Here is a 23,043-nt window from a genome sequence, read left to right on the forward strand (position 1 = left end):
AATATTTGAAAAAAAAATTTATTAAAAATTACTGTTTAAATAATTTTATAAATTAAATAAATTTCTTTTTTATATTTTTTTATTTAATATTACATAAAAAAATAATAATTTAACTGAATATATAATTATATTATCATATCAATCTAAATAAAACAGTTATTATTACTATATATTAATACACAATCTTTTTAAATACGGTATAATTTTATAATTAGTATAATTATCAAACTTTATCATACATTAATTATACATTAAAAAAATCAACCAAACACAGCATTAGTTGTCCATGTGCTGTGAGACAAATAATTCAAAAGATGCATGTTCTTGAAAAAGACAAAAAAAACCCATCACAAATAAACTATTGAATCTGAATGAATTCATAAAGCTTTTCTTATTGAAGTCAAGGAAGCAAAATAATACACCATTTACTTATGATGGTTACATAGGCCTTTCAAAGCAGCCAAATAGTCAGGTCTCAACAGCAGCAGAACCCCTGGCTCCCCAAGAAATGGAAAATACTAGCAAATAGACGGCAGCTTACACGACCTAATTGCAATGAGGAAACTGCACCAACAGTATTCCTATAGACCCCTGCCATATTCCCATAAACATACCCAGTGAACAGAGCAGAAAGTAAGGGGAAAATTATGAAGTAAACTGCACCAACTGTATCCCTATAGACCCCTGCCACATTCCCATAAACATACCCACTGAGCAGAACACAAAGTAAGGGGAAAAGTTTTAAATAAATTAAAAGCAAAGCCGCAAGAGAATGCAACGACAAATGAACAGAAATGTAAGAAAATACATAATCTATGACAATTCTCTCCTGAAGGTAGAGGAAATAGGTCATTTAAATCCCAACAAGCTTCAATCAACAAACATTTTATCACACCTAACAAAAAGAAAAGTTAAAGAAGGTATACTGTAAATCATAATTCTGGCAATTTTCTATGACAGCCAGTTCCCTATTCACAAATCCATAATCACTGATTAAAACATCAACCTACCATTTAGGCTATCTTACATACATCATTGTTTTCTCACCAAACGCGTAAGAAAATATTTGTTAAGTTTCTAAACAAAACAGGGATATCTGTTTTATTGGTTTAGCACATTACGCAATCATCTGTTATATGAACCTATTTCCAAACTCTACATCTGGTACCGGGCTACAGGGGCAGTGGGCTACAGCCGCACCCAACCAGGGGCTTTGATCACAACTTGGAGAAATAAATTTAATTATATGTAAAGCTATTCATACATCAGAATTTTATTGACAAAATTCAATGCATTCATCCAAAATATATGCATAATGATTTTGAGCCCGTTAGTTAAAACATTGGATCCATAAAAAGTCCCTGTGCATTTAAAGAAATTTAGGTAGTATAAACTTTTTGTTTAAAAAGAAAATAACAACAATGATAAGCCTGTTTAGTTAAATTTTTATTTAGTTCCTTCACCTAATAACTAAAAAATTTTCAATCTATATAATGCGTTCATTGTTTTAATGTTTGGAAAATTATACCCTTGACGCTGCTAGAGGTAGATTTATAATTCTTACCTAATTTTCAGTGCGAAATTAATTTAATATGAAAATAATGATGAAAGAAAGATATTCTAGTAATTAATTATAAAAAGATAATAGGCATTCATGCCAATTGAATAAACAGAGTGGTAAAACTTTAATAGAATCGAAATAAGCACTCTGGTGTTCCAAATGATAACGTACTCTACATATTTAATAATTTCTTTTATGTTAAGGAAAATAACAATAGAGGGAATAAAAATAAAAAAAGAAATGATGCTATTTAGTTATACCCTATAGGTTATTGAGTTATTTACAATTTTCTACATAGTAGAATTCCTACAAAGTTAGATTTCTTATTTTGATTGTATTTTGGTACTTATATTATGATATCTACTTAGTTATTGTTTATACGATTATTACTCAAATATTAAGTTATTGATTTGACCATTCAAGTATGAAATTTCAAGTATTGGTTCTTAATAAATTTGTCAAAATTTTATGCTCAACAGCTCCTTGTCTTATATTAATTGGTATCAGAGTTTAAACTGGGATTCATATCGATGTCCTACTTTTCTCATCCCAACTTCACAAAACACAACCCTATTGCCAAAAAAAGGACGAAAACTAAAACCCTAAATCAGTTACCGTCAACAACAGGAGACAAAAACCTCAAAGCAAATGTCGGCTCAACTCAATCCTTGGCCACAGCCAAGAGGTGGTCAACACTACCCCTTATGTTGGCTTTAGAGGAGTCCAATCAACTTTTCCACTAAGTTTCAGTGCTCGTTGTTGTTGGGAACCACAAGTCTTTGCTTGAAGTTGTCCTCACTGTTGCTTTACCAGAACCCATCTTTGCCTACCATGAAGAATGATGCCAACACTAGGAATCCAAAACCAAGCTTTCCGATAGAATCCCTACATGAGAAATTGATGTCAGAGAACCCCTAGAAGCCAGCACGTGGCTCCTATGTGCCGAAGATGTGTGTGGCTTACGAAATTCTGAAGCCTTCTATTGACCACTCAAACTGGTTCGATTCAACTTGTCTAGTTCAATCACCTCGACAAGTTTCCAACACTTGTATATCGGTTCCCAAAAATTTTCAAATGCACTATTTTACTTTTTGATGTTAGACAGTTGAATTGACATTATTTTTTTTTTAGATAAAAATAATGTGTATCATGTATAAGGCACCAAGGGAATGTCACTCATGTACAAATTATTTACATTTCATTTAGAACATCAATAACCTACCCAAAATTATCCCACCCATAAAGATAGTGACCCAGGATTAGAATCCTAAAAGTATGCATCCAACTATCTCTAATTTTGGATAAGTCCCCCACGCACCTATCAAACACTTAGTTATTTCTCTCTTCCTGCACCACTCAAAAAATGGTTAAAGCCAACCCAAGCCTCAAGTTCACCGCTAACAATTCCTGCAATCACCTAGTTGATACCCTGAAGACCGTAAACCATAGTCTAAATTACAAGCCACTAGACACCAAAGAAGGATGTGGTTACAAGATTCTGCCACCTCCATGCACATGTAACAAGCACTAGCCATAGTTTTACCCATTCTCATCAATTTATCTATGGTTAAAATGCACTCTCCCCTAGCTTACCAAGCAAAGAAAACAATTCTTGGAGGTGCTTTCTCTTTCCATATCAGTTGGGCCGAAAAATAGCACTCTCACCACTGCCCTTGGCTAAGTGATTGTAAAAAGAGTTGACTGTAAACATTCCGTTATTCTTCAGTTTCTGCACCAGCTTATCCTTATTATCGTTTAAATACACACTAGACAATAATTGAAATAACGCCTCAAACTCTTTGATCTCCCAATCATTAAGGTTTTCTGATCAAGATCAAGCTCCACCCACCATTACCTTCCTCCCCTCTGAAAAACTTCTCCACAACTATGTTCTCCCTTTAACCAATGGCATATATTCATAGAAATATTGATAATTTCGAGAAGTAAATTAATATTTATTCATGCATTCCACCAAAGTTAATTTAAGATGCATGTTAAGTCTTCCAATTGGGTTAATGGAAGAGAAAATGAAAGTAAAGACAGTAGTGTTATGTGGACTTGAATAATGGCTTAAAAGACATGCATTATATGCTAACTCTCCTTATTCAAATAGTGGAATTCTTCATCTTTTGAACCAAGTTAAGTATATTTTCTTGTAAGTATATCAAAAGTCATATAAGTCGATGCAAAATGCATTTTCCATTACTAGAAGTGTTGATCGATGATAAATTTCTAAAACACTCAGATGTTAGCATAAAGTTTAATGTTGCTTACTTGATGTGTGAACTAACTAGGATAATGACATCAGATATTCCAGATGAAAATATTTTTGAGCTAATCATTTCTACATTTAGATTATTGAGTTATTGGACGAGACAGACATATATTAAAGAAATCTTAATTCTTAAAATAGTTGCAATAATTAAGCTATATCTAATGTAGTTGGATCTTGATTGTGAAGAATTAGTACTATAAATGTCCGAACACTTCCTAAAGTCTATCCTACCTCAATGGAAGAATTTCCTCCCATACACGAAAGAGATTATGTCTCATTTTTTTACAATAAAGTGATTACATCCCAGTCCAATTGCTCTCTCCATGCCTGCATAGTGTTTAAAGAGAGAACAAAATCTTACTAATTGCTCATGGGTTAGAAGGGAGATTTTTTGAAAATTGTGCTACTAAGCTTAGACAAGCTTAGACCATCTTTTAGACATTCTCCAACAGTATTATAGTGATATAGTGACCACCATATACCACTACCTATCTCTAGGAAGATGATGGTGAAGCACTAACTATCCAATTTGTGAGAACAAGTTACTAAATGAAGTAATTGAAGAGATTATTATTGACCATCCAACTAAAAATAATAAATTCATAAAGCAGACAATTGAAGAGATTGCTAAAGTCCCCCCCCAATACACTTACAACGTGACTGCCGCTTCACGCGGTAAAAGGCCCAACCAGAATGGTTGTGGGCCTTAGGAGACACTTTTTGGTCGAACAAAAGTCATTCGATGTTGTGGAAGAAGGGAAGGGGGTAAGGGTATACGAAAATGGTAGGGGGTTTCGTAAATCCATTTTCTATTAAAAAGAAGATTTGGAGTTGCTGCTCCATTGTTTCAAAGAGTTTAGGTGGAAGTATGAAGAGGGAGCTTGGGGAAGGCGTCACGTCTCTAATTGGAGAACTCTATGGATGGCACTTGGTGGTAATAGAAGAGGGAAATTCTTGGTGTTCTCAGAAAGTAAGGAAGGGGTTATAGGGGGAATCAATAGAATTTTCGTTCCAGAATGTGAGAAAGCAGAGGATTGGTGGCAACTTATGGAGGCCTTCCATGAAGTAGTGAGGATTGATCTAATTCCTCTGGAGTGGCTTAAGGGTAAGGGTAGGGTGGTAGCATCACAAAAGATTTGTCATGATGTGGCTTCAATGATGGTTGTGAGGTGCCCAGGATGCAAACAGGAGTGGGAGTTCCGATTAGAGCAGAAACCGGCTACGTTTGTTGCAATCCTTTGCAAACCATCGATTTCAACGAAACGGGTAGAGCTGAAGAGAATGTCGGGTCGAGAAGAGGCGGGTTGGTCAAGTTTGAATTTCAAAAACACAGAGAAGGCAGGTCACTTTTGGGAGATTAGGTGGGATTTGCATAGATCTTTTAGCGGGCCAAAGGAGGAAGGAAGGAAAAGATTCACGTGGGCCGAAAAAAGTAAGTGGATTGACCATCCTGGGCCGAGTAAGAAGATGGGAAGGAAATGGGTTAGATCATTTTGGCAGCCCAAGCGGTTCAAGCCCGGTCCAAACATTATAATCCCCTCTGATGAAGTATAGCTGTCCGAGTTTAAATGAAGAAAAGAAGAGAGATAATCAAATTGTGGGTCTCGCCTCGGCCAGGGCTCGGGAGGAACGCGAAGAGGAGGTGCTAATGACAAGCAGGGAAGATTTGTCTGATGGGAGTTACGAGAATATGGATGACACGAAAACCGTCACTATCTAGGAAAGTGTTCCGATGAGTACAGATGATCACAAGGGGGAAGAGGGGAGATACAATCTGACGTTAGCTAGTGCAAGGGGGGAAGGGCCTCTAATCACGGATGCGAGGCTGTTTGAAGAGTTGGGTGAAGGGTTGAACGTGACCCCACTACAATGTTGGCCGGTGATCGATGTTGTTCAGGTAATGGAGGAAGATGTTAGCTTGGAGAGTCAATATTCTGATTGGGTCCGAAAAAACTTCTCTAAGGTTAGTAGGATGATTGGTATGATTATAGATGGTCTTAAATTTAAAATCTTTAAGCTACTTGAGGAAATGGAGCAAAACTTTACTGAATCAGAGAAGAATATTAAGAAAGAAAAAAAAACAAAAAATAAGTAAGAGGAAGGTGGCAGTAGAGAGTTAAAAAGACTAGAGTGGTCTATTAATTATGAGAGAAAGAAGAGTGGATGGAAGGGAGAGGGGTCTCAGAGCAATGATGAAAGCATCCATGATAGGGAAGATAATTTCTTAGAATGTTAGGGGGCTGAATGATAGGAGTCGAAGATGAGTTATCAAAGGATGCATTAGAAGGTGGAGGCCAGATGTTGTTTGTTTACAGGAAACTAAGATGGAGGAAATTGATCGGCAAACTGTTAAAAGCCTGCGGAAAAAATGCAAGGTTGAATGGGTTTCTTTACCTGCTGTTGGTTCGGTTGGGGGTATTCTTATTATGTGGGATGGTAAAAAATATAGCTGTAAGGGGGTCGAGAAAAGGAGGATGTCTATATCCATTATGCTTGAACATTTTGGGGATGGTGACGGATGAGTGTTTTCGGGTATATATTGTAGGGGGAGTAAGGAGGAAAGGGAGATGTTGTGGGAGGATCTGCAATGCTGTAAAACCAAATGGGGGAAGAGATGGGTCATTGGGGGGGATTTCAACATGGTAACCATTTCCCTATTTGCTTATTGCCAAATGTTATTTGTTGGGGGTCTGGTATGTTTCAGTTGGATAACAAGTGGCTGAGGGTGGAGGGTTTCAAAGAATAAATGTCCAGTACTTGGTAGCAGCTAAGTGTGAAGGGAACAACCAGTTTTCAGTTTGCTCATAAATTAAAGGCTTTAAAAAATAAGATTAAGGCGTAGTCTAGAAGTGAAGTGGACAAAATGAAGAAGACAATCAGCAATAATTTAAAGGAATTGGAAATACTTGATCTGAAAGAATTGGAGGGGAACTTAGGCGAGGGAGATAGGGAGATACGGGTGTTTATTAAAAAAGAATTAGCTAGAAACCTACATTTGGAAGCAATCTTGTGGAGACAAAAAGCTAGGGAAAAGTGGTTGAGTGAGGGTGATAGAAATACAAGATACTTCCATAGTTTGGCTAATTATAGAAGAAAAAATAACTATGTAAAAGAACTTTGGGTGGAGGGGGAGGCTGTGAGAGGTAATGAAGCTATGAGAGAAAAGGCTAGATTGTTTTTTTCAGAATCTTTACAGTGAAGATCATAGCAGCAGATCAAAACTTGATGATTTACATTTTAAACAACTTAGTGAAGAGAGTAGGGGTTGGGCTGGAGATTCCTTTCTCCGAGGAGGTCAGGGGGTGTCTTGAGGGGTGTAATGGTGATAAAGCTCCAGGGTCTGATGGGTTCAATATGAAGTTCTTCCAAGTTTTTTGAGATGTCATTAAAAAGGATGTCATGCCTGCGTTCAACGATTTCCATAATTCCAGATCCTTTGTACAGTCCCTCAATACCACTTTCTTAATGATTATCCCCAAAGTGTTGGATGCGAAGGATATTAAGGATTTCAGACCTATATACCTTGTGAGTAGCATTTATAAATTGATATCGAAGGTCTTAGCAAAGCGAATGGCTAGTATTCTTGACAAAGTGATCGGGGAGAATCAAAATGCTTTTGTGGAGGATAGGAAAATTCTTGATGCGGTTATAATCGCTAATGAGGTGGTGGATGATATGGTAGGATAGAAAAAAGAATGAATTATTTGCAAAATTGATATGGAGAAGGCTTATGATCAGGTTTATTGGGATTTTGTGAACTATATGCTATTGAGATTGAGGTTTGGGGGTAGATGGAGGAAATGGATTAGATGTATTACCAATACTTCTTTTGCTGTTATGATAAATGGTGGGCCTTCATCATTTTTTAAAGCATTTAGGGGGCTTAGGCAAGGGGATTCCATCTCCCCCCTCTTATTCCTTACCGTTATGGAAGCTTTTAGTAGGTTGATGGGGGGGGAGCTTGAGGTGCGGGGTATTTCAGTGGGGGTGGGGGTAGGGGATGAAAAGGTGAGTGTTTCTCATTTATTCATTGTTGATGATGCTTTGGTTTTGTGCGAACCAGATATTACCGCTTTATTGCATTTGAAATGCATTTTACTATGCTTTCAAATGGTGTCAGGGTTGAAGATTAACATGAGAAAGATGAAATTGGTGAGAATTAGGAGTGGAGGGGACGAAGGGAGGCTGGCACAGGTTTTGGGCTGCAAGGTCACCACTTTACCAACCAAGTATCTTGGCATCCCGGTGGGAGCTAAATATAAAAATGTTAATACCTGGGATCCCATAGTGAATCTGTTTGAGAGGAGGTTGGCGGGGTGGAAAAGGGTTTTCCTATCTAAATGGGGTAGGCTCATGTTGATTAAGAGTACCCTTGCAAATCTACCTATCTATTACCCTTCCATTCTATCCATCCCGGCTAGCATTGTGCATAAACTGGAGATGATTCAATGTCGTTTTCTTTGGTGTGATGATGGGGGTGATAGAAAGTACCACTTGGTTAAATGGGATGATGTGAAGAAGCTCATTAGAGAAGGGGGTTTGGGGATTAGATCCATTAGAGAGTTGAATACTGCTCTCCAAGAAAAGTGGCTTTGGAGGTTTGTTATTGAGAAGGAGCGGTTGTGGAAGCAAGTTATAAAGGCGAGATGGGGTGACTGGGAGAGGGTAAGTGGGAGGAGGGGCAAGTTCAGACCAGTTGGGAGAGGGTTATGGAAGAAAATCAGGGAAGGAAACAACTCTATGGAGAATTGTTTGGGTTGGCAAGTGGGTAATGGAGAAGATATTCATTTCTGGGTGGATGAATGGGCTGGGAAATTCAAACTTAAAGATAAATTTCCCAGAATTTTCTCTGTGGCCAGCAACAAGGAGATGAGCGTGAAGGCTGCCTACGAGGTTGGTGGAGGGGGTAGGGTATGGAATGTTCCGGTCAGGCGTAACTTGCAGGATTGGGAAGTTGAGGAGTATGTGGAGCTGCTGTTGTGTTTATCTAATATTAACATAACTGAAAATAAGGATAAAAGAATCTGAAAGTTGGACAAAAAGAGGGGCTTCTCTGTTAGATCTTACTATGATTTCTTAACTAAGAGAGAGAACAACACCAACTATTCTGCCCCTTTCACACAAATCTGGAAAACTAAAGCACCACCCAGAATTGGTTTTTTTGCTTGGGAAGCGGCTAAAGAAAGGAATTTAACAATTGATACGCTTAGAAAAAAAAAGTAATGTGCTGATTAACAGGTGTTTCTTATGCAAAGATGACGAGGAGACCTGTTTCCACTTGTTATTGGGCTGCCCTGTTACCTACAACCTTTGGTCTGCTGTGCTGACGTTGATTGGGGTGGACTGGGTTATGGCAGATAGTGTAAGTAGCGAACTTTGGGCTTAGGAGGGGTTGTATATAGAAAAGGAGAAGCATATTTTTCTTATTCCTCTTACTATTTTTTGCATAATCTGAAAAGAAATAAATGCTAAAGCTTTTGAGGGGGTAAAAACTAACTTTGTTACCATTAGAGATAGATAAATACATACTTTTGGGGCTATTTTGTTGGGTCATGATATTAAAGATATTGATGATTTAGGTTCAGTCATTGACCAATTGATAGATCTGTAACTATTTTGTAATTGGGCGGTACTCCCTTGGTATCTTGTGCATAATAATATTTTACTTTTATTTCAAAAAAAAAATTATACAAATTGAGTCACCTAATAATGGATCTCTATATTGGGTTTCAAACAATAATGCCCTTAAGGTTGAAAACAATGATATTCTTGTTAATTTTAAGAAAAAAGAAACCTCACCTGAAGGTGCTACCACAAAGATTACTCCCTTAGTATCTTGTGCATAATAATACTTTACTTTTATTTCAAAAAAAAAATTATACAAATTGAGTCACCTAATAATGGATCTCTATATTGGGTTTCAAACAATAATGCCCTTAAGGCTGAAAACAGTGAAATTCTTGTTGATTTTAAGAAAAAAGAAACCTCACCTGAAGATGCTACCACAAAGATTTGTTGGCTCCTAATCGTAATGAAAGAAGTTTGGCTATTCTTCCCTTAATCAATTTTCTCATTCCCAATTGAATACAAATTCAAAATTCATGATTTGGAAGCATTCTTGCTTTCTCCCGAAAATTTCAACTTTTGCAAGGTTTAATTGTTAGATAGACAAGTTCCAACTTCAATATTCTTTTTATTTTGACATTTCAAAACTTAGTTTCGATTTTCACCAAGTAGAATGATGCAAAACTAGATAGCAAGTTGATATTTTTCAATAAGAGATATTTATTCAATTGAAATGTTTACGTCTTATTACGGTATCTAGTTTATTTAGGAATTATGACCTAACATGTTTATTGTTGGTATGAGTTTATTTATTTATTTATTTTTTTAAAAAAATGTGTAGTATATACTAGTATTGGCACCAAGGAAGTGCCCGTCCATGTATAAAAATTTACAATTTAATCAAACTATCAATAAGGTTCTTTAAATTCTCTATTAAATGAACAAGATGACTCAACAATAAAAAATCAAGGGTTTGGAACCATTTATTTTTGAGTAAGCCAAAACCATCTACAACATCAACCCCATCAAATACCTTTTTGTTTCTCTCCTTCCACATAACCCAAAAGATGGTAAGCGAAATTAGCTCCACTTGTTTCCTCTTATCACCCATACCCTTCCACATCCAAATTTCATCTCTCACTAAACCTGTCATCACCTAGCTTATGCCTAATAAGCAATAGACCATGGTTTAGAGTTTGTACCATAGAAGAACATAATTATATAATTCCTCTGACCTTTTGTAGAAATAACAGACATTCACCAAAACCTTTCCCCTTCTTAGTTTATCAATAGTCAAAATATACTTCTTGTCAGCCTCCCATGCAAAAAAAGAAACACAGGATGGAACTCTTGTTTTCCAAATCTGTCTAAACCAGAGAATATAACTATTACCATCATACTCGTATAGCTGCCTATAGAATGACTTAACTATGGAGGACTAATTCGTAGTAAGGCTCCACAGAGGCATGTCATTGCTCCCATCCAACGTTACATAGAATAGAACCCTTAACAAATTCTTGTATTCGCCAATCTGCCAGCCATTCAAGTTTTCCCTACACTAAACCCTATTACTTTTTCTCCTCCTCCAATCTCCACAACTACACCACAAATCTTAACCTCTTTCTATTGAGTTTTAGCATAAATCTGAGAAAACTGATCTCTAAATGAACCATCCTCCAACCACGAATCCTTCCAAAATTTGATTTGGAAAGGTTGATACTAAGCCTTGAAAATGCTTGAAATCCTATCTAAACACACCTTATATTTAACATAGCTCTCCTTTTTGGTTCACATAAGAGCATTGCATCATTAGCAAAAAAATAGGCCGGTAATGTCCTCAATCTGAACCCCCATTCCAATCTTCAGGCCTCTGAATAACTCACACTCCCTAGTTCTATTATCATATTATTCAAAACTTCCATGACCACAATGAGGAGTAAAAGTAATAGGGGGTCACCCTGTCTTAACTCTTTAGATGCCTGGAAGAAGGTCGATGCACCACCATTAATAATCAGTGCAAATGAAGTAGTAGTGATACGCGTCCTAACCCAACATCTCTATTTCACCAAAAGCCCAACTTCTCAAGCATGTAGTCAACAAAACCTCAACTAACATAGTCGTACACCTTCTCCATGTCTAGCTTGCATAGCACCTCATCCCTCTTTCTAAATTTCAACTTATTTATCAGTTCGTTAGTGATTAAGGCAGCATCAAGGATGGCCTCCCATCCACAAATGCATGTTGACTTTCCCCAATAATCTTATCCAAGATCTTTGTCATTTTCCTACAAGAACCTTAACCATTAATTTATAGAACTGACCAGACTCATAGGTCTAAAGTTCTTGATATTATGGACCTTGGCAATAAGCACCAGAATGAAAAAAAAGTTGAGAGATTTCACAAAAGTCCTTGTTGCATAAAATTCCTGAAACAAATCAATTATATCCTTCAACATAGCATGCCAAAACTCCTGTAAGATACCCATGTCAAACATGTCCGGACTAGGAGCTTTGTCTCCTTTACATAGCATTAGACACTCAATAAATCTCCTCTTCCAAGAACAGCCTCTCCAACTCAACCCTGCTAAAATCATCTAGGACCTTGAAATGCAGCCCATCCAATTTTGGTATCCAGCTTTGCTCCTCTTCATATTGTTAGTATGAGTTTATTATTTCATACTTAGTTAGGATGTTATTTAATTATTCTATATTATACCATATTTAATTAATTAACTAGTTTTTATTTAGTAGAATTACTACATATGCAGATTTATATTTCAATTGTATTTTGGAGCCTGCAAATAAGATACCCTAACTTGATTGTTTAATAGATATTTCATATGATTATCATTCAAACACAAAGTTATTGATTTGTTTATTGACTTCTTAGATCTCTAGTCTCAGCCCTCACTAAATTTTCTCAAATGTTTCTGCTCAAGTTCTCCTTGTTCGAAATCAGTGAGTCTCTTGTGTGCAGCCAAGAGTGAGATTTGTCAAAACAACACTACTTAACCAGTTCCAGCCACATTTTTGCATTTAAATTGGTTTACCCAAACTGTTTCAAGCTCTTCCAGATTGGTTTTCAGTGGTTCAAACTGGTTTCCAAATAATTTTGCTATTATCTGTTTATTTTCACAACCAGGTATAATTCACACTCTGATTGAAAATTTTTAAATATGTCCAGAATTGAAGAATGAGCGATTATTCCTAGACAGCAGACTTGATAATTCTTTCTAGTTGTAGTTAAGCACGAGTGAACATGTAAAGCGGAGGAAGATGGTAAGTAGTCTCAAGCCCTAGTTTGTTTGTGGAAATAAAAATAGAAAGTTTGTCATACACGAGGATTATTGCAAAAACCCTATTTCAGTGCAACCACTTCCATGACAATACACAATAGCTTGGATGGACGTAAGTATTTTAGTAACCCAACAATGTCTTGCTTCAATTTGTCATTTTGCATATAATGATTTAAGCCTGTACCATAATTGTTTCTACAATGTTCACACATATTCTTTGGATCGAATGTGACTTTATAAATGACATATTCAGCATGGTGCTACCAATACTTGTCATCTTATACTTGGGCTGAAGAATGCTATTGTGAAACCTATGACCATAACAGATATGCATAAATACCGGTGACTACAATAGATATGCATAAATATCGGTGAATACAAGAGCCAACAATTAATGAAAAAGATAAAAAGCTAGAGACTTGTTAGAGTCGAAGGGTAAAAGGAACTATGCCTTTCTAAGAGCAAAGACTTCGAGAATCCTCAAAATCTTTCACCTAAAGAGAATCCTATAAAAGTTAACACAAGAAAGAAACTAAGAACCTAAGCCAACAATTGAGCCTTGGGGAAGATCCATATATACTTCTTCTATAAGCTCACCATTCAAGAAAGTATTTTTTACATCTATTTAGGAAAGTGGTCATTCTGAGGTTTGCTGCCAGAGATAATAGTAACTGGATTGTTTTTAGTTTAGCAACTAGAGCAAATGACTTCTGATAATCAATGTCATATGATTGTGTGAACCCCTTGCAATCAATCAAGCCTTTAGCCTGTCCATTTTCCCATTAGCCTTATACTTTCTTATAATCACTCACTGGCATCATACTGTTTGTCTTCCATATGGCAATTTTGTTAGTTCCCAAGTGCCATTTTTCTTTATAGCTCTCATCTCTTCAAATAAAACCATGTTCCAATCTGGATTACTCATAACTTCTTGAATTGTCTTAGGAACATGAGTGTTGTCCAAGTTAACAAATGCCTGAAATTGAGGTGATAATTTTGCATGACACAAAATCGCAAAACGGATGACTCATACAAGATCTTACCTCTTTCCCTAGTGCAATCGGATGATCATTCTTTATTATTTCACTTTCAGTATGCTCTAATTGTCGTTGGAACTCTCATTCAGAGAAGATTCTTGGCTATGCTCAGGAAGTTGAAGCACTATATCCTTTCCCTTTTTCTTTCTTTCGGAGTGAACAACGATCCTTCATTTTGATTGGATGGATTCTCTTGGGAATTTTCCAAGATAGGTGCAAGTTCTAGAATCCGTGATTCAATTTCAGAAACTTGTTTAAGAAGTGACTTCCCTGAAAGATGTTTTGTAGCTCCATAGATTGGTCATGTTCAAGAATCCAAAAGCTCCAATGTGTTGTCAGTCTTTGAGAGAGTTTGACAGGCAACATCCAAATCTCTTTCATCATCTTGAACAGAAGAAAATTCACTCGTCTTGTCTATTATTGAGTAATAAGCCAAGACATGATCGTATAGTCTTCAGCCTTCCATACCCGATATTTTGGGTCAATTACGACTGATGGATCAGCAACTTCTCTGAGGTTGTCCTCCTTTCCTTTCCCACACACAATCATTAGGATGGATTACAACCAAGGTAAGTAATTTTGGCCACTCTGTTTATGTCTAGCGATGGACATCGCCCAATTCTCCATGTTGTTCCCTACTGGAATGTTTTCCATTGAATGCATGATTTCAAAGCTCAAACATTGGAGATGGCTGGTGATACCATATTTTGGCATGTCCAGTGGGTTTTAGGTTAGATGGATTAGAGAACCATGCTACGATACCATGAAGAAGGACTGAATTTTCATTCATAGTTTTCTTCAATATTATTCTGCAATTTATAGAGGAGAATACCTAATTGGTATATCTCAAAATGTGAAAAATATACTCTAAAGGATAAAGGAAAATTTTATCTTTTTCATGATTCTATCATATACTATTGTTTCTCCTATCTTCTCACATTAGATCATATTTTTTCCTCCTTATTTTCCTCCTAAAGTTTCTCTTCGTCTTTCTGCAGCGAAAAATATAATTATTCATGTATTTAGAAACTTTAGCTCATATCTATTCTGCAACATTCTCTCTTGGTAGTAAAAAAATCAATCTTGAGTTTGAAGTGTTGCCATAGTTACCCTTGCAATTTCGCTTCCGAGAAAGGCCTGTTATTCGATAAGAACTATTTGAGAATTTTCTCAATCTTTCTAGCTCTGTGATGAATCGCACTCTTTTTTTTTAACATAAAATGATCAATCAAACTCTTAATTGTGATGTTTAAGAAGTTTGAGATGTGATATCTACAAAATCTTAGATGTGATGTCTAATTTTTATCTTTGAACCTAATTAGGCAAATTAAACCTAATTTGTCTTAAATCATTCAAAATAACATCATATTTTTGTATATTAGCATAAGTCTCAATACGTTTTGATAATTTCCAATATAACTTAATGAGAAAAATATATACTTGTTATATTAGCAATCCCTTACTTATATTATCTCCTACCAAATAGAGTACCCCTTTTTTTTATTATAACTAACTTTAAAACAATATCAGACTGCAATTACCTCCTTCATTTTGTCATCAATTTCCCAACATTTCCTAGATAGGTCCAATCTTTTTTTCTCAACTGCAATCAAATAGTTCTAAATAGATAGAATATCTGAAATATATTGTTTTCCACTCAAGTCTAATCAACTGGCTCTAAAATCTTAATACGTTAAATATTTAAAATGATATTTATTTAAACTGCAAAATTATCTAGCAAACTGTAATCTAAAGTACCAAAAAATATTATCTACTTTCAAATATTTTTAACTATCACTTCATTGCACCCATTTCCTAACCCTTATTATTTCCAGTATACCATCAGTGAAAAAAAACCCTACTGCTTACAGATCGATAGGCTCGTATAAAAATAATATGAAAGCTATTGCTAAATGAGTAATTTAACTTCAATTCTAAGCCAAAGTCAAAAGGAATATGTATTTGAATGAGCACATACCTGACTTTGTTGATGAGGATTGTTTTCAGCTTGCGAGCGAGGTTCTGGGACTCGATATCACGCTCCAAAATCTTTCGTGCTAAAATCCTCTTCTCAGAATTCTTAATGTGGTGGGTTCTCTCCCGTTTTATCAGCCGTTCAATCCCACTTGACTGCATCTTTCTCTGCATAAAAGCTAGTGCCTGCTCTAGGTTTCCATTCCTCACCTTCACTCGTATTCCCCGCAGCTGCTGCACCTGGTGAAAACCATCCTTACTAACTGGGTTCACTCCTTGACTTGGCTGAGTCAAGAATGTGGAGGCTCGCCTTGCAAATGAGTTCATTTTCTAGCTATCTTTGATATGTGAGTTGAACTGTCGTCCTTAGGGCTTTATCCTGCCAAGAGAACTGCACTGGTTTTACTATGATTCTTTTAACAAAAGAATAGACAACAAACAGGTTCAGGCAAGGGTTTATAAACATTCAACTGCCGCTAGAAAAAAAAAAAAAAGTCCCTATCCACAAAAATTCACAGACTGAGAATTATTTTTTATCGCCCCGATTTGTACAGGGATTTGGAATTTTGACACTGGAGAGTTAATTCTCGATTTTAACTATTTTAACAACTTGGAAATAATTAAGAACTGAATTGGTCAATCAATTCTAAATGGTAACAAAATTTGCCATCAGATCTAAGGGATGAGTCTATAAATATCAGAGCCTAGATGGGAATAACAATGCCTCCATTGTCTCTTCAATCTCTAGTCTTCCATAGTCTCTCTTCTCTGTTCATGTTTCTCTTCTCTTAATAGCTGTTCAAATTGTAGATACAACTCTAATTGTATCAAATTCTCCCCATCATCAAACCAGTTTTTCTGTTCTGCTTTTATTTTTAATATAATTTCATTCTTTTAACATATAAACAAAATACTGAGGAAAATTACAAAAAGAGATTGCAAAGCCGAGAGATTCATATATCTAAACAAGTTCAAGCATATAATTTTAACATTAAACTTTTTCACGTCAGAGTATCTTCATGCAGATGGGTTACACATGAAATTAACAAGAACACATATCGCATAAGTTTTTTTTTTAAGTGCATTATATACTAGGGTTTCTATGTACAGTGGATCCTAGAAACATTGAGGGAAAAAAAAAGCTAAAGCCATTAGTTACAGATTTATTGTAAAATGTACATATGTAGCAATGTATATACACATGTATTCTTATACTAGGGATAATTTAGTCTTTTCTCAAGTTATTAAGACAGCTGATATTGTTAGGACAACTGTATATTCTCTCTACTAATTTTTTACTTTTTTGTTAGCACCTTTTTAACCATTTTTGTCTTGGCTGAAGGCCTATATAATGGCACATTTGTGCCCATAAAATTAAAAAGGAAAATCAGAGGAATTCTCCTCTTTTCACAGAAACTTCTTCTTTTATTCTCTTCATGGTATCAGAGCACCAATCCTGATCCAGAATCATTCACCATCCAACTCAAGCCAAAATGGCAATGGATGAGCAAAACTCCTCTCTCCCTGACGTTATCTCAGGTTTATAATTCAATGCCCATCACCCAATCTCACGTCGACCAAACACCCTCATTTGTTACTGGACACAGGCTGAATGGGAGTAATTATCTCCAATAGTCATCATCCGTCCTCATGTTCATCCGAGGAAAGGGTAGAGATGAATATCTTACGGGAGAAGACGTTCAACCATCAGCAGATGATCCAAGAGCCCGTTCGTGGAAGGTTGAAAACAATCTTATAATGTCTTGGTTAGTCAACTCAATGACAACAGAGATTGGAGAGAACTTCTAGCTGTATGAAACTGCGCACGACATCTGGGTGGCTGTGCGCGAGTTCTACTCTGGCCGAGGCAATACCTCAGTCCTCTTCGAAATCGAGACTCACTTGCACGACCTGTGACAAGGGGAGCTCACCGCGACTCAATACTACAATGCACTCACTTGAAACTGGCAGCAGCTCAACGTCTTCGAAGAACGTCAGTAAAGCTGTCTCGAGGACTCCAAACTCTTCAAAACTCTCATAGAACGAAAAAGGATCTTCAAATTCTTGATGGGTCTCAACAAAAATTTAGATGAAATTCGGGGTCGCGTTCTGGGTACCAAATTGCTGCCAAGTCTCAGAGAAGTTTTCTCTGAAATCCGTCGAGAAAAGAGTAGGAAGAAAATCATGATGGGAGATCCTTACTCTGGCCCGAACTCAAGGGAGACGAGCTCTACTCTCATCGAGCGTGTTTTTGAAACAGGATGAAGGAAAGAGAGACCCTGGTGTGACTATTATAAAAAATCGGGTCACATAAGGGATAAGTGCTGGAAATTACATAGTAAACCAGCAGATAAGAAGAATTACAAAAATGACACTCAGAGCAATATGGTAATTTCAGAAGAATCATCCCCTGTACCCACACCTACCGAGAGCTCTTCTTTCAGTCCAGCTCAGATGGAAGCTCTCCTACAAATGTTTTCTCATAAGGGTATTCTCGCTAATGCATCCGTTGCTCAGAGAGGTAATTACTCACTCAGTTTATCTGCTTACTCTGTGAAAAAGCAAATATGGATTATTGATTCAGGGGCATCTGATCATATGACCGGAGATATCACACTTCTTCATTAGTATAGTAAATGTAAGGAAATTTCCTCCATCAAGATTGTCGATGGAACTAGTTTTGAAGTAGCAGGGGTTGCTTCAACCGTTATATCACCAAATTTGATATTGCAGTCCGTTCTTTATGTGTCTGATCTAGACTGCAATCTGCTATCTGTAAGCAAATTAAATAACGACTTGAACTGTGTTGTTAAATTTGACAGTAGTTCATATGTTTTTCAGGACTTGGCCACGGGAACGATGATTGGCAGTGTTAAGAACGAATCAAGACTTTATCTTCTACTAGTCACAATCTCACTTCCAAATAGACAACTTCAAGTGCAGTATGTGCTAACTCAGTATCTGTAGAATGTTCTAATGTTGACCAATCTATTATGTTATGCCATTATAGATTAGGACATCCAAACTTCATGTACTTAAAATAATTATTTCTTACTTTATTCAGAAATGAAAATCCAAATTCATTTCAATGTAAAATATATCAATTCTCTAAACACACCCGTAATTCATATCCCAGTATTGCTTACAAATTCTCAAAACCCTTTGCATTAATTCATAATGATGTCTGGGAACTGGCATGGGTTAAAAATGTTACTAGTATAAAATGATTTGTCTCCTTTATTGATGATCACAATAGAGTAACCTGTATTTATCTTATGAGAGAAAAATTTAAAATTGATCAAATTTTTCACAAATTCAACACTATGGTTCAAATGCAATTCCAGACAAAAATATAAGTGTTGAAAACTGACAATACATGTGAATATTTTGCATCCAATTCAGAAAAATTCCTTACTAAATAAGGCATTGTCCATCAAAATTCTTGTCCTTACACCCCCCAACAGAATAGTGTAGCCGAAAGAAAAAATAAGCACATATTAGAAGTATCCCGCTCACTTATGTTTACCACAAATGTCCCTAAATTCCTTTGGGAAGAGACTATCTTCACTGCTACATATCTGATCAACTGGATGTCATCCCGTATACTTCAATTCAAAACACCTTATGACTCCCTCATTCAAACCTTCCCAACCTCACACATCCTTCACACAATTCCGTTTAAAGTCTTTGACTGCTCTGCCTATGTTCACATTCACAATTACCTTAGAGGGAAACTTGATTCTAGAGCCCTCAAATGTGTCTTTGTCGGGTATTCTATTTATCAAAAAGGTTACAAATGCTTTTATTCAGTAACCCACCGGTTCTATAACAACACTATGGATGTCACTTTTTTTGAAAACCAACTCTTTTATCCCACTCTTGATATTCAGGGGGAGATATCTGGAACTCAAAAATATCAATTGTGGGATGTGAACATATCTCTACTACATACTCCATTGACAACTCCAAAAAAAGAACTTGTCCATAAAACCACCAAAGAACCTAAACTTACCACAGAGACTGATAGCACATTACCTGCAGTTACCAAGTTACGTGTCTATACTAGGAGGAACAAAACTCAAGGTAAAGATAAAATACCTGAGCCAACTATACACTGTCATGATTCAACTCCTGGACCAAGCACCCAGAATAACACAGGTAATAAGATCTCTAACTCAACTAATGATATTGATTTACCTATTGCTTTACGAAAGGGTGTTCATTCTTGTACTATCATCCCATACAGGATTATGTCTCTTATGGCAAGCTGCCTTCAAAGTCCATGCACTTGTGAGTAAGTTTGACAGTACTCTTCCTGAACCAAGAACAATTCATGAAGCTCTCAAGATTCCTGTATGAAATGCTGCTATCCGATAAGAAATTTCAGCCCTTGAGAAAAATATGACATAGGAGTTATCTGATCTACCTCCAAGAAAGGCTCCTGTAGGATGCAAATAGCTTTTCATCACTAAGTACAATCCTGATGGTAGTGTAAGCCGCTACAAAGCATGATTTTTCGCTAAAGGATTTACCCAATCATATGGAATCGACTATCAAGAGATATTTGCTCCTATTGCAAGCACAACACAATTCGGGTATTATTCTCTTTGGCATCTTATCTTGATTGACCTCTCTACCAACTTGATGTGAAAAATACTTTCCTTAATGGTGATCCAGAGGAAGAAGTGTATATGGAAGTCCCACTTGGACTCGAAATGAATCCCCAAAAGGTGTACAAACTAAAAAAGGCATTGTATGGGCTCAAACAGTCTCCAAGAGTATGGTTTGATAGATTCACCAGGGCAATCAAACATATGGGATATGAACAATGTCAGTCCAATTACACTCTGTTTGTCAAGTATTGTACCATAGGAAAGAGAGCTATACTAATTGTCTATGTGGATGCTATTATCCTAACAGCTGATCATAGTGAAGAAATTCAGAAATTGAAAGACTTTCTAGTTAGAGAATTTGAAATCAAAGAATTTGTGATACTCAAGTATTTTCTTCAAATGGAAGTTGCCAGATCCAAGAAAGGAATTTCTATATCTCAGCGAAAGTACATCTTAGATCTCCTGAAAGAGACAAGTATGCTTGGTTGTAAACCTGTAGAGACTCCTATGAAAACAAATGTCAAACTTAATCCAAAAAGTGACAGTAAATCTGTTGATAAAGAGAGGTATCAAAGATTTATAGGCAAACTTATCTATCTGCCTCACACAAGACTTGACATCAACTTCGCTGTTAGCAGTGTGAGTCATTTCATATCTCAACATACTGAAAAACACATGAGTGTTGTCTATCGTATTCTGAGGTATCTAAAGATAACACCTGCACAGGGATTATTCTTTCAAAAAACTATGGTCAAAGATATTGAGATCTACACTGATACCGATTGCACTGAATCTGTAACAGATAGGAGATCCACATCTGTTTATTGCTCTTATGTTTGAGATAATTTAGTCACTTGGCGCAGCAAAAAACAATCTGTTGTATCAAGGAGCAACCCTGAATCTGAATTACGATCACTTGCACATGACATATGTGAAAGAGTATGGTTTACAAAGATCCTATTTGAACTAAGATTTTCTGCTCCCACTGCAATGAAGATCTGGTGTGACAATCAATTAACTATTAGCATGACTAAGAATCCTGTACAACATGACAGAACTAAACATGTTGAGATTGATCGTCACTTTATTAAAAAGAAAATTGAAAGTCAGAATATATCACTCTTATACATCTCGACAAATCAAAAAACTGCAGATATACTCACCAAAACTCTACCAAAAAGTGAGTTCAATAATTTTGTATCCAATTTAAGGTTACTTAACATTTACGAAATCTAAATTGAGGGGGAGTGTAGAATGTACATATGTAGGAATGTATATATACATGTATACTTACACTAGGGATAACTTAGTCTTTTCTCAAATTGTTAGGACAACTGATATTGTTAGGATAGTTGTGTATTCTTTCCACTAATTTTTTAGCCTTTCATTAACACTTTTTTTACCGTTTTTGTCTTGGCCGAAGGCCTATATAATGGCACATTTGTGCCCATGAAATTAAAAAGAAAAATCAGAAGAATTCTCCTCTTTTCACAGAAACTTTTTCCTTTATTCTCTTCATTTATAAATCGCATGATACCAATAAAATATAAAACTACGAACATAGGAAGTCCTAGAACTAATTGATGGTAATAAGTTCATGAAGCACTCAGAACCATCATGTGAAATTTCAGTTATTCCTACCGGTTTGATTAACCTATCAAACAACTCTTTTTTGTGCAAGACAGAACCAGAAAAAAAGGAGACCAAGACGAACTCAAAAGTAAAATCTCAGTTCTACCTGATTTAAAGGCAACCAACACAATTTCTAAACTGGCACCTCCAGCAACGAACAGCTAACGCTAGTTCATGAACTATCTAGAGGAATGGTCAGAAGGAATATCAACCTTGCAAAAGAATGACAAAGATTCAGTTTGCGGCGAGATATTCCACCTAGATATACACACAAATAAAATCATATTCACTGTTTTCTTGGTGGAATCTGAGATGGATTCATAATCTTCAATCCTACGCACAAGCAAATCCATTTATATGAATCGCATTGCTATAAATTCTTTAAGAAAGGTAAGGAATTTCAGACAAGACCCAACTTCAACCAAACTCTCCATCGTACTCCACCTTAGGGCTAATATAATCTTCGGACAAAAACTATATGAGAGTTGATAAGAATTAGGCTTTGCAACTCAAAATTGGGAACAAGCATTTATAGCATCTCAAAAGTATGGTCTCTTATAATATTCCTTGTAAACATGGAACGTAAAACATTTTCAGAAAAATACAAAATCATGTGGGGATTGGGGGAAACCTAAAATTTGCTGGGACACAAAAGAATTGTCAATGTCAGAGAAGCTGCTCTGTGCTTGACAAGCAAAACTCACTAAAGAATGTTGGCATAAGAGATGCCAGGGAAAAGAGAGGCAGGTGCGGATAGTGCTACTCCCATGTGATATGTGGACCTGCTCGAATCAATCAAGCAGGAGGAATTCCATTTTGAAGAGTTTACCTCTTGATCTTGCTTATCCTCTGAGATGATGGTTGAAGAGTGGCGACGGTAATGACTGTTCCACTCAGTAAACAGAAAGATTCAATGTGAAGAAGCCAATTGAGGTTCGAAGACGAGCAGCTATGGCCAACGGTAATTGGCGGCCGAGTATGATGTGTTATTTTTAACCTTTCAGGAGGGGGGGGAAGACGCTGAGATTGTCAAGCTGCCAGAGAAACGTTGTCGTTTTCTATTGGAGGTCTTGAACTGACAATTTTGCCCC

The 23,043-nt window shown here is 36.4% G+C and overlaps 1 protein-coding gene across 7 annotated transcripts; it reads right to left on the reverse strand.

Annotated features, from left to right (window-relative positions):
* Positions 1-368: 368 nt before the first annotated feature.
* On the reverse strand, positions 369-22,975 carry LOC110825431 (Ribosomal protein S21 family protein). Of its 7 annotated transcripts, none has more exons than XM_088209599.1 (4): positions 22,782-22,972; positions 22,059-22,164; positions 15,712-16,086; positions 369-591 (listed from the first exon to the last, which is right to left on the reverse strand). In XM_088209599.1, exons 3-4 carry the CDS (start codon positions 16,032-16,034, stop codon positions 582-584), a joined length of 333 nt encoding a protein of 110 aa, XP_088065725.1. In that variant the 5' UTR covers positions 16,035-16,086; positions 22,059-22,164; positions 22,782-22,972; the 3' UTR covers positions 369-581. The 7 variants fall into 7 exon arrangements, with proteins under 7 accessions (XP_088065725.1, XP_088065723.1, XP_088065721.1 ...); XM_088209597.1 differs by having other exon boundaries at positions 15,712-16,098; XM_088209595.1 differs by lacking the exon at positions 22,059-22,164 and having other exon boundaries at positions 369-684; positions 15,712-16,098; positions 22,782-22,975.
* Positions 22,976-23,043: the final 68 nt, after the last annotated feature.

This window comes from Carica papaya, chromosome 8 (genome assembly GCF_054855325.1).
Source record: "Carica papaya isolate Zhongbai chromosome 8, ASM5485532v1, whole genome shotgun sequence".
Classification (NCBI taxonomy): Eukaryota; Viridiplantae; Streptophyta; class Magnoliopsida; order Brassicales; family Caricaceae; genus Carica; species Carica papaya.

Coding starts and splice junctions, on each gene's coding strand:
- LOC110825431 (XM_088209595.1), bottom strand. CDS start 16,034: ATGAACTCATTTGCAAGGCGAGCCTCCACATTCTTGACTCAGCCAAGT.